A 12,452-nucleotide genomic window follows, 5' to 3' on the forward strand; every position below is an offset into this window, starting at 1 on the left:
ACTTGTGTGAACTGTGCATTGATTCCTACATACTTGCATATTGCATTTGTTATATTACTCTATGTTGACAATTATCCATGAGATATACATGTTACAAGTTGAAAGCAACCGCTGAAACTTAATCTTCCTTTATGTTGCTTCAATACCTTTTACTTTGAATTATTGCTTTATGAGTTAACTCTTATGCAAGACTTATTGATGCTTGTCTTGAAAGTACTATTCATGAAAAGTCTTTGCTTTATGATTCATTTGTTTACTCATGTCATTACCATTGTTTTGATCGCTACATTCATTACTTATGCTTACAATAGTATGATCAAGGTTATGATGGAATGTCACTCCAGAAATTATCTTTGTTATCGTTTACCTGCTCGGGACGAGCAGGAACTAAGCTTGGGGATGCTGATACGTCTCCGACGTATCGATAATTTCTTATGTTCCATGCCACATTATTGATGATATCTACATGTTTTATGCATACTTTATGTCATTATTATGCGTTTTCCGGAACTAACCTATTGACGAGATGCCGAAGGGCCGGTTGCTATTTTCTCGCTGTTTTTGGTTTCGAAATCCTAGTAAGGAAATATTCTCGGAATTGGACGAAATCAACGCCCAAGCATCTTAGAATCCCCGGGAGCTTCCAGAACACCCGAGAGCCGCCGAGAGGGGCCACAGGGGCCCACACATGGTGGCGGCGCGGCCCGAGGAGGGGCGCGCCGCCCTAGTGTCCGGTGGCCCTGGACCCCTTCCGACGCCGCCCTTCCGCCTACTTAAGGTCTCCGTCGCGAAAACCCTATGACGTTCGACGAAACCAGAGAAAACCTTCCGGAGCCGCCGCCATCGCGAAGCCAAGATCCGGGGGACAGGAGTCTCTGTTCCGGCACGCCGCCGGGACGGGGAAGTGCCCCCGGAAGGCTTCTCCATCGACACCACCGCCATCTTTATCACCGCTGCTGTCTCCCATGAGGAGGGAGTAGTTCTCCATCGAGGTTCGGGGCTGTACCGGTAGCTATGTGGTTCATCTCTCTCCTATGTACTTCAATACAATAATCTCATGAGCTGCCTTACATGATTGAGATTCATATGATGATGCTTGTAATCTAGATGTCATTATGCTAGTCAAGTGGATTTTACTTATGTGATCTCCGGAGACTCCTTGTCCCACGTGTGTAAAGGTGATAGTGTGTGCACCGTGTGGGTCTCTTAGGCTATATTTCACAGAATACTTATTCACTGTTATGAATGGCATAGTGAAGTGCTTATTTATATCTCTTTATGATTGCAATGTGTTTTGTATCACAATTTATCCGTGTGCTACTCTAGTGATGTTATTAAAGTAGTTTATTCCTCCTGCACGGTGTAATGGTGACAGTGTGTGCATCGTGTAGTACTTGGCGTAGGCTATGATTGTGATCTCTTGTAGATTATGAAGTTAACTATTGCTATGATGGTATTGATGTGATCTATGCCTCCTTTCGTAGTGTGAAGGTGACAAGTGTGCATGCTATGTTAGTACTTGGTTTGGTTATGTTGATCCGTCATGCACTCTAAGGTTATTTAAATATGAACATCGAATATTGTGGAGCTTGTTAACTCCGGCATTGAGGGTTCGTGTAATCCTACACGCTTAGTGGTGTTCATCATCCAACAAGAGGGTGTAGAGTCTAGCATCTATTTATTTATTCTGTTATGTGATCAATGTTGAGAGTGTCCACTAGTGAAAGTATGATCCCTAGGCCTTGTTCCTAAATATCGCTATCGCTGCTTGTTTCATTGTTTTGCTGCATCTTTACTTCCTGCAATATTACTACCATCAACCGCACGCCAGACAAGCACTTTTCCGGCGCCGTTACTACTTGCTCATACTTATTCATACCACCTGTATTTCACTATCTCTTCGCCGAACTAGTGCACCTATTAGGTGTGTTGGGGACACAAGAGACTTCTTGCTTTGTGGTTGCAGGGTTGCATGAGAGGGATATCTTTGACCTCTTCCTCCCTGAGTTCGATAAACCTTGGGTGATCCACTTAAGGGAAACTTGCTGCTGTTCTACAAATCTCTGCTCTTGGAGGCCCAACACTGTCTACAAGAATAGAAGCACCCGTAGACATCAGTGATCTCAAGTAATAGTCCCCGAACACTGCTATGACGGTCCTGCAGAACCGGTAGAAACAATCAAGGGCGGTGGACTCCGCCATCCGAAGATAGTCATCTGCAGCATCACCGGGAGCTCCATATGCCAGCATCCTCATAGCCACTGTGCACTTCTGCAGTGACGAAAATCCAACCAAACCAGTGCAATCCGCCTTGCATCTAAAGTATGGATCAAAGTCTCGGATGGCATACACAATTTGCAGAAATAGCTTTCTGCTTATCCTGAAACGACGCCGGAAAACACTCTCACCGTGCAATGGATTGTCGACGAAGTAATCGGCGTACAACATGCAGTAGCCCTCCATTCGCTGTCTCGGCTTGCACTTGCGGCGACCTGGTGCCGACCCACCACGTCGACCAGTTGCCAGTCCGGCGTACATGCTTGCCAAGCAACCGAGGATCATCAGGTGCTCGTCGTCTTGGGCGGCTGCTGCCATCTTTTCTTGCATAAGCTCGACGAACATCTGCTCCTCCTCTTCGTCCGAGTCCATGGCCGGCGAGGCAAATGGACGAACACCTGACGGGCGTGGTCGAGGCAACCCGAGCCGCGAGCGACGAGGAGCAGGCCAAAGTCGGGAAACAGGCCGGCGGAAGAGCAGCCAGATAGGCCGTCGTCGAAAGACGGCGGAATATAGGCAGGTGGGGAAGGAGGGACGGCGGAATCTGGGCAACAAGCCGGCGGCGAGAGAGATACGAGGGGTGGAGGTGGGGTTCGTGTGTCGAGTCACCGACAGATCGGGCCCTTCCCCGCTTTTCACTCGTCCGGAGTCCCCGATAGGTCCCCGGGGGGGCGGGGATGCCGTGGGCTCTCCGGATGGATGAAGGGCCAAATCCGGACGAAAACGAGGAACCGGGGTCGCGACTGGGCCGAATTTTGCCGTCCGGATGGGAAAATCGTCGCTCGGGGGCCTCGTCGGGGGGACGAGTGGAGATGCTCTTAGAGCGAGGCTCTAAAATTTGGCGCTATAAAAGTCGTTTGCAGCACGCTCGATCCGAATACAGCGTAGCGTCGACGCGAGCTTCACCGAAAGCTCTATTTTACGGCGCAACTAAGAAGGGCAAAAACAATCCTTCAGCAGAAACTGTAAAATAGAGCTCCACAAACAAGTTCTTCAACGTACATGCAATAAATAAGATCAAACAGGACACAAATAAATCTGAAAAAATCAACTAAATTCACAACTATACGGTGCATCTAGCTAGCAATCGATCGAACAAACAGAGAGAGCAACCTAGCAATAACTAGTCCATTCCACGTCGCGTGCGGCAAGCCAATCGATTCAGAACCGATCTTAGCAATATTCAAAACCGATCTTTTTCATGCGCGTACGGCTACAGCAAGCAAGCGGAGGCGGAGCTCGGCGGACGCCCAGACCAGGCCAGTGGGGGGATTCTCTTGATGATGGAGGGGAGGGTGCTGCGGCGGAGCGGCACGCTGGCGGACCGACGGCGGCCTCGACCTCCGCGACCTCCGCAAGCTGCGGGACGAGGACGACGGCCGCATCCTCGCGTCCACCAAGCAGGCCGACCGCGACGGGCGGAGCCCGTGGCGCGGCGAGCCGGCGACCATGGCACGGCGGGTGGAAGGGAACTCGGACACTGGCGTCCATGGCGCATCGGGCGAGGCGGAGCTCGGGCGCGGGTGGTCACGGCGCGTCGAGAGAAGGAGCTAGGGCGCGTGCGGCCATGGCGGAGGGACGGCCGGCGGATTTCCTCATCGCAGCGCGGAGAAGCAAGATATTTCAGAGCGGCAGTTTTCTTCCCGCGGTGGAGAAGCCAGATACAGAGCCCTAGTCGAAGCACCAAATATACAGACTGGAATAGCGCAAACTGCCGCGCGCACTAAAATATTTACCGCGTGACCTACTTTGCAGCGTCTGCTGGAGAACGCAAAACCGCGTCTGACGCTGTATATTGACAGTTTTTTAGCGCACGCCTAGTTTACAGCCTCTGTTAGAGATACTCTTAGGAGAGGAACAGGAAAGATACGAACGGGACGGGACGGTAGACACGACTCACGACTGAAACGGTTCCACGGTCTAACCGGTTCTCTAGCCTCGGCAAACTATACAAATCTCTTCGATACATTTCTTAAAAAAAAATCTCTTCGATACATGACAGTGTTCAATTTTTAATTTAAATTACCGACATTTATTATGCATCCAAATGAGTACTCCTGTCCTTCCATCTCAAAGGCGTCCTCATTTTTCGAGTTTTTTTAACCACAAAATTACTTCAAATCTATATAAAATGTTGGTAGTGCTAATCTAGAAAAGCTTTTTCTAGATTTTTTACCAAAGAAAAGGTGCGGGGCGACATTAGGTGCGAATTAGTCCCTAATCTCCCAAAGTTGCCCCTTTGTTCCTGTTTTCCCCTTGTTCGTTGTCCCCACGTGCAATTAACTGATTGTTGGGCCGCACCCTCTCCTACCTCCCCTCAAGCAATCTGTGCACGCTGTGGTACAGTCGAGCAGGTGGAGCCACCTCTTCGACAGTGTGGTCCATCAGACAAGTGACACAGCCATAAGCGCGAGGCCCCGACGTGGTCTGAGGAACGCACATATACAAATTAGAATCCCCCGAGGCTCGGCCAGGGCGGCCGACGACAGGAGGATGGCCGATTAAACTGGCGAGGAGGTCGATGAATCGACAATATGCGGCAATACCAAAAATCTTCACGTGGCGGCGATGATCTCCTGCAGCTCCATGGTGCACGGTTGCGGAGAGATGGGAAGGGAGGGATGGCACAGCAGCATCTCTCCCTCTGTCGGCGCCCCTCGACCTCAGGGTTTCCCCTTCAAAACGAGGACTCCAGTACGCTGGTGGTCCATCGGAGAAGAGGAGCGGTTCTCACTAGCAAGCGCTACCAAGTGGAGAGAGAGCGTTTCATATGGGTAAGACGGCAAACAAATTTTGTTGTGGGTCGCTCCTTAATCGTCGCGCCGGAGAATATCCGTTGTATTCTTAGGAACGAAGGGAGTATAATTAGCATCATTATAAAGGGGTTTTCGATATGAATTTAACGATACTAATTATGTACAATACAATTAAGATGAGAGTACATTTGATTGTTTTCTTGAGGTTTGCGCCGCTGGTCAGTTGGATATTTTGGTTTCCTTCTGGCATTTAATTATCTATCTGTCCTTCTATGTTTTTCTCCCTTCTTTCCTCTAGCGTGTAAGAGCATCTCCACTCGTCTCCCCGAGAAACCCCCACGAGCTGTTTTTTACATCCGGACGGCGAAAAACGGTCCAGTCGCGCTCCCAGGTTCTCATTTTCGTCCGGAAAACGGCCTAATTTCGTCCGGACTCCCCGGGCCATCCTCGGTTTCCCGGGGATCTCTCGGGGACTCCGGATGGAGCAAAACCAACCGCCCACGCCCACGTGTCTCCTCTTTCGTCCGGACTCCCCGGGCCATCCTCTTTTTCCCCGAGAAACGCCGCTTGGGGAGCACACGACTGCCCCCATGCCAAAAATTGATCCAATCCGGACGAAAATTTCGCCGGATTTGGGCGTGGGGAGCGCCAACGAGTGGGGATGCTCTAAAGGGTATGTACATTGGTCTAGACACTTGGTGTCTGTAATACTACTCCATCTCATATATAACAATGATATAGACAGTGTATATAATAGTTTATCTGTAAATTCTCTATTTTTATTAACTATGTGTGAGTATAAATTACAAACACTCTTCATACAACAACAAAAATGTTGTGTGTAAACTGTCTATAAGAAGTCTATAGATTGTCTAGAACTTTACAGACATCCTCCCTCTCTCTCCTCATTCTCTTTCCTCCACATCACCAAAATCACCTATAACTACTCCTTACAGATAGTTGAATCATCAACATCGTACATGCCCTAATTAGAGGTGTTGCGGCTCAACTCAAGAAAAAAAGTGTTGGGGGTGCGGCTATCCAAAGGAAAACGTTTGTTTCCACCGGAGGTTGGGAGCATACCTGGCCAAAGGGCCGGCATAGGCCCGTCCCAATGTGTCACATGTCTGGCCCGTCCAATCATGGGTCGTGTTGGGCCGGCATGGGGCCTGGCCTCGAGGCCCAGGCACAGCCCCACGTGCTTTTTATTTCCTGGTGGTTGTTTTCCTAGGCCCATCAAGCAATACCCCATAAAATAAACCGAAATCCTAGTGTAACAACAAGGAATCGGTGGTGAGATGGTTGAGAATGATGTGCTGGAGGTAGAGGTGCTGGTTTAAACCCACTGCACTATCGCGCAAATGGCAGAATCAAGTCAAAATTTAAAAAGTTTTAGTTTATTTGAATATTAAGAATTAGTCCGGAATTTAACTCTTTTAGTATCTTGCAGACACAACATTCCATCAAGGTGCTGCACTAAGATATGACAATTTAGTACGATTTCATACTATTTCTTTCCAGCTTTTATGCTTTTGTATAAACTCCCCCACCAAATTATGGTTATTGTATCGAAAGGGTACCCAGAGAAAGGACAATTACTAATTCCAAAAAAGAATGTTTCTACTTCTTATGATTCAAGATTTTGAGCCCCTCCAAAAAAGAATGTTTCTACTTATTATGATTCAAGATTTTGAGCCCCTTAACCGATACCACGTGAACCATAAACTATTATAGAAGTTTGCACGTCGTAAAGAAATTCCACCACTATTCTCGGTTGATACCGGCCATCTCTTAATGGCCCAGTCTCTTCCTTTAACCTATCTCCCTATCCATCCGCCTTGATTTGCTACACCTCCCTCCATTCCCTCCACACCAACTGGCCATACACCCCATCATCCACACCTATCAACCATCTGCTGCTCGCCCCAAAGATTTACTTAGCACTTGATAGAGGATAAAATAGATTAAACATTTTAGAACCCTAAGACAATATGTTGCCATTACAGAATCCAAACACGATGCATTTAGAGAAATAGTAGGAAATCTTAAAGAAATGTATTTCAGAAATAACGATAATGCAATCTGCTAGAAAGCCAGCAATACCGTTAGAAAACAAAATGCACACTTTGCAGATTAAGATAAGGTAACTTCATGATGTTAGCATCGTAAAAATGCAATTTCACTTCCGGTGAACCTAAATTAAATGTCCATTTGAATATACTACATCAGGAATTGATTCAACTTATCGCAAGTAAATAAATACAGAGATAATAAGAAAATATAGGTATCCCGTATACAAAAGACCTCTAAACCAACTATGGAAATTCCTTGCATTTCTCTCCTTTTCTTGGGACATAAAATGCAGTGTGGGTTATTGTCATCCAAGATACCGGTCATATTATTGCTAAAGTGCTAATGACAAAAGAATTTCTAGGTGACATAACAATCAGTGTTCTTAGAGCAAGAACAATAGTGTAGCCAGCCGGCTATAACAATTTGCCACATCATCTATAGTCAACTTATAGCTAGCATGTACAATAGTAAGCTATAAAAGTATAGTACTTTTACAATACATGGCCCACCTTTTACTCTCACATAGTGCCTAGGAGCACGTGCTAGAGCTGGCTATTAGATAAGAGCCCACTTACCTTCTCTCTCCTAATCTCTCTCCTCCAACTAAGCAAACTTATAATATTTTCTCTTATAGCCAGCTGACTGTACCTTATTGTACTTGCTCTTAAACTAATGTATGAGAATAATCATTATCTGACAACAAAAATAGGTGCAAGATTATATGAACAGTTCGGCATCAAACCCTTTAGGCATTTGAACAAACATGTTTATCCCACAAACCAAAAATGTGCTGGACAGTGGAACCGGCAGAATCAGTTCCATGCAAAAATAATTATGAAAATTTGTCAAGTGACTGTAGTTTGCATTGAAAAAGGTACATGGAGAAGCAACTCTAGGTGTTCATTTGCATTTTCCGCTTATTTTCCTTCCCACGTGAGACCCAAAATATATACACCTACCAAGTTATGCAAATTACTTCGCAATAGCAGATGCAAAATATTCTGCCTAAGCTTGTTTCTTCTAAAGGTTGCCTATAAAGAATTCTTTAACAACTGGTAATCATGCCTTCCAGATGCTAAATATGATAACACATTTGAACAACTAAACTGGGGGAAAAAACCATTAAGGTTCCTAGTTTCTTAGGAAAGGGGTACACAATCAATAAAGATCCTTCTAAGCTTCTCACCATTGATAATCAAGTTCTTAGATCACAAGATGCCTTTAATTATATCAATATAACAGAGACTTTTTCTTTTCTTTTCCACTTTAGTGAAAGCAAGAAGAATAAACTAAGTAGAACAAGCTAAATGCAGAAACAATGTAAAATAAAAGAATCTTTGACACTCTTTTGGTAACTGCTTGTAGCATGTTACCTTTGTCACTCTTCCTGGACCAGTAGTTTAGAAACAGCTAGATATGCTGTGAAAAATAGAAATGATGAAACTGGTATTGGTTTATTTTTCAATAGTATACACTATTTATAGAGTAAAAACCCAGCAAATTTGTTTGAAGATTCCTAACGACCCAAACAGACCGAAACAGACACGAATGGCATAATACTAGATTTTGCAATAATGGAGTACATACTAGTAGTATAGACTCCTTTTTACCTTTACAATACAGATTTTCACTAGCGTTTCATCTCAAACAATTGCGGCCAGCATGCTTCATGCAAAGCACAAACAGACTGAAATGGCACTCACCATGTCCAAGCTTAACAAACAGAAATCGCACTCACCATGTCCAAGCTTGATGCAGAACAGAAACTCTACCATGCGTCTAGTCAAGAAAAAACGACAATGATCTATACATCACTCAACAGAGAATTTTCACGCACATTGGTTTACTTCCTGCAAGATTGTTTCCATGTATTTGTAAGAGCTGCTTGTCAGGTTACATTGGATACAGATGCTAGTGCATATTTTATTCCAACAAGGCACACATCAGGCATGCAAACAATTTCTAGCAAGCTGTAGGTATTAAGATTCTAATCCCAACATACTACAACAACACTTGCAATACAATTCCTGCAAAAAAAAGACATTCAAAATGAATGCAAAATCAAAAGATAAACATCAAGCTGGACGGTTTTCCATTCTCTACGAGTTACTCCAGTGCGGGTAAATGACAGTAAGGTATATAGTTGGCTACATGGCAACTAGTCCACTAACATATCAGTGATGCAAATTCCCAAAAGGAAAAAACATCAGTGCTTGCCGCAATAATGAACATGTGCAGCTATACTGTTGACTGAGTCCAAAATAATTGTGTTCCTTAAACTCGAAACAGAACATAATTGTATTGTGAGCAAAATGTTGGCTGCTTAAACATGAAAGAGATCTTACAGGAAATACAACCCTAGCAATAGACCAAGATTGATACTACTGAACAGCATTATGCATCAGGTTAGACACTTCAGCTACAATCTACATGTATGGTTCTTGCATACTACTACAAAATTCAGCAGGTGAAGAAAATTAGAAATCCACGAAATAATCCAACCATCACAGGTATACAATGCACAGCCAGAGCAACACACTGAAATACATTATTAAAAATTCAGATAAACAGGAAAAACCAGCAGCACCACTACACCCAATACCCATCAAACAGGACATAATGTACTGTTTGATTCTGATAAGACCTATTGCAAATAAGAGTTCATATATATACGCCACTGCATACTTCTAGTCTGATACAAGCAGTAGGTATAAGAGACTGGAAATTTCTACTCTCAACTCTCAAACACAATATAAATGGAACACGGGGCATTCAAAATCAACAGATGAACATCCAGCTGGAATGTTTTCTAATGTATATATGACTACACTGCTGCAGTGCAGGTAACCAAAGCCATACAGTTTTCTTAAGGAAAGTCATTCAGCGAGTTTTCTTGATTATTAAACACAGTTAAATCTTCAGCATCAACAGCAAAATAAGGCTACGTAACAAGCAGTAACCCATACAGTAGGCCACAGGGCAATTAGTACACTACTAATATATAGGCAATGCCAATGGCAAGAATGAACACGAGCAAGTATACTATGGTCTTATCCTTGAACTGGAAATACAGTTTATTCTACTGTGAGCAAAACAAGTATTCTTTAAACATGAAAGAGATATCAACAGGAAATACAACCTTAGCAATACCCTAGGCAAGAATGATACTAAACAATCTCTTACAACCACACATAAATCCACTGATAACCAAACCGGAAATAATATATCCAGTTCCTATCGATTCAGATGATATATACAATTCACATGGATGCACATGATCATATAAGCATCATATAACAACGAGAATTAGAAGAAGTAGCATGCCAAGGAGTGCAGCCACATCCCACATGGATCCACAAAATCATCAGCATTGGACATTCGTTTAAGCATAACCAGAGCTTTAAAACATAACGCAGCAGTAGAGCAAAGTTACTATTCAGATACAGCAAGTAAAACAACAGCACTAGTCACATAAATACTGCCCATGTCGAGTTTGACAGATAAGACCTATTGATCCAGATGAAGGGGATGCAAATATAAGACCTGTATAGATAAGGATGCAAACCATTTTCTTATAATTCAGATGGATCAGAGAAAATATACAAGGAGAAAAGGTAGCACACGCCATCACATGGTTCCACAATTGCATACGAACATCATACTATTAACTGAGGCATATAAGCACAGCATTGCAAACGTACCGCACAACAGAGCAAAGTACTAGTATTTTAGATCCATCACGCAAAAGCAGCACCAGAGATTTAATTACTTCTTACATGCATCATCCATACATCGCTAATACTACTACCAGTGGTTCCAGATAACAGAGACTCTCCAGGAGGGGGGCGGCGAACAAAACCTAACCTAAGCGGAGGTGAACTTGGTGACGGCCTTGGTGCCCTCAGAGACGGCGTGCTTGGCGAGCTCCCCGGGGAGGACGAGGCGCACCGAGGTCTGGATCTCCCGGGAGGTGATGGTGGGCTTCTTGTTGTAGCGGGCGAGCTTGGCGGACTCGCCAGCCAATTTCTCGAAGATGTCGTTGATGAAGGAGTTCATGATGGACATGGCCTTGGAGGAGATGCCGATGTCGGGGTGCACCTGCTTGAGCACCTTGAAGATGTAGATCTTGTACGTCTCGACGGACTTCTTGTTCTTCTTCTTCGACTTCTTGTCCACGCCGCCGCCCTCCTTGGCCGCGGTCTTCCCCGCGGGCAGGCTCTTCCCAGCCTTGGGCTTCTTCGCGGCGGGCGCCTTCGCGGCCGGCTCCGACGCTGGCTCCTCCTCAGCGGGCTTCTTCGCCGCCGGCTTCTTCTCCGCCTTGGGCGCCATCGGAGCTGGTGGTGCTGGTGGTGGGGATTGGATTTGGGCTTGCGTGTGCGAGGAGATGGATTGGGGAATTTGGGTTGCGGTGCGGGGAAGAAGGACGGGGGCGATGTATTTATAGAGGTGAGGCGGTCGGCGGTGATTGGTCCGAGGGTTGGTGCCGCGGATCGGTGACGTGGAGCAGTATCAGGCGGTTCCGTCGCTTTCGCTGGACGGGTGGGATGCGTTTCGGCCCGGATCGATGACGTGGTAAACTTCTGGGCGGGATTAACTCGAAGAAAAGAATCTCGCGGGCGGGATCGGAAAAGTTTATTCAGCACAAAAAGAGCGGGTCGCCCCGTCCAACCAAAAATAAAATGGTGCACATTGCCTTCTGGATGTTTTTGGTAAGAGTATCTTCATTAGATCTCCAACCGGCGCGGCAAAAATCGCGCGCGGTAAATTAACCGTCGATCGTGGGAGAGCTCGCGCGAATCTCCAGTAGACAGCGAAAAAATCATGCGCGCTAAAATTTATCTAAACTTAGACTAAAATCTACTAGTGATCGCGGCGGTCACCGTGGTAGTTGTGCTCGAAGTAGCGGTACTCATTGTCGGTGAGCTCCTTATTCCCGCACGGGTCGGAGGGCTCGTGGGCGAGCTCGCCCTTCACGGCGCGGCTAGGTCCAGCGTCGTCATCGCCATCTGTGAGCTCAATGAGGGGCTTGTCGGATGTTCCCCTCCCAGTCGCGGTGGTCCCTCAAGGACTCCATCTACAACGCCTTGCACCCTAACGTGTCCTCTGGATCGTCGTTGCAGACGAGGAGGGGCCGCTCGCGGAGGTACACCGCCATCTTCGAGACGCCGTCCTCCTCATCCTCCTCCCTTCGGCTCTAGCATGGGGACGCGTAGGTTAGTCCTTGCGGATGTGTCGCGGCTCGCCGATCACAACATTGTGAGATGGATTGCTACTGGCTCTGGAGGTTAGCGGCGCTAGGATAGGAGAGAGGGCGGTGTCACTGACAGACATGGTCTTCCACTCGCC

At 46.0% G+C, this 12,452-nt stretch overlaps 1 protein-coding gene across 1 annotated transcript; it reads right to left on the reverse strand.

Moving 5' to 3' along the window:
• Positions 1-10,816: 10,816 nt before the first annotated feature.
• LOC124646531 (histone H2B.1-like) lies at positions 10,817-11,503 on the reverse strand. The gene has a single exon (XM_047186636.1). The coding sequence runs from the start codon at positions 11,433-11,435 to the stop codon at positions 10,971-10,973; it is 465 nt and encodes a 154-aa protein (XP_047042592.1). The 5' UTR covers positions 11,436-11,503; the 3' UTR covers positions 10,817-10,970.
• Between the last annotated feature and the right edge of the window lie 949 nt (positions 11,504-12,452).

This window comes from Lolium rigidum, chromosome 4 (genome assembly GCF_022539505.1).
Source record: "Lolium rigidum isolate FL_2022 chromosome 4, APGP_CSIRO_Lrig_0.1, whole genome shotgun sequence".
In the NCBI taxonomy this organism is placed as follows: Eukaryota; Viridiplantae; Streptophyta; class Magnoliopsida; order Poales; family Poaceae; genus Lolium; species Lolium rigidum.

Bases quoted from the DNA above. Each gene is read 5' to 3' on its own strand.
- LOC124646531 (XM_047186636.1), bottom strand. From the start codon at position 11,435: ATGGCGCCCAAGGCGGAGAAGAAGCCGGCGGCGAAGAAGCCCGCTGAG.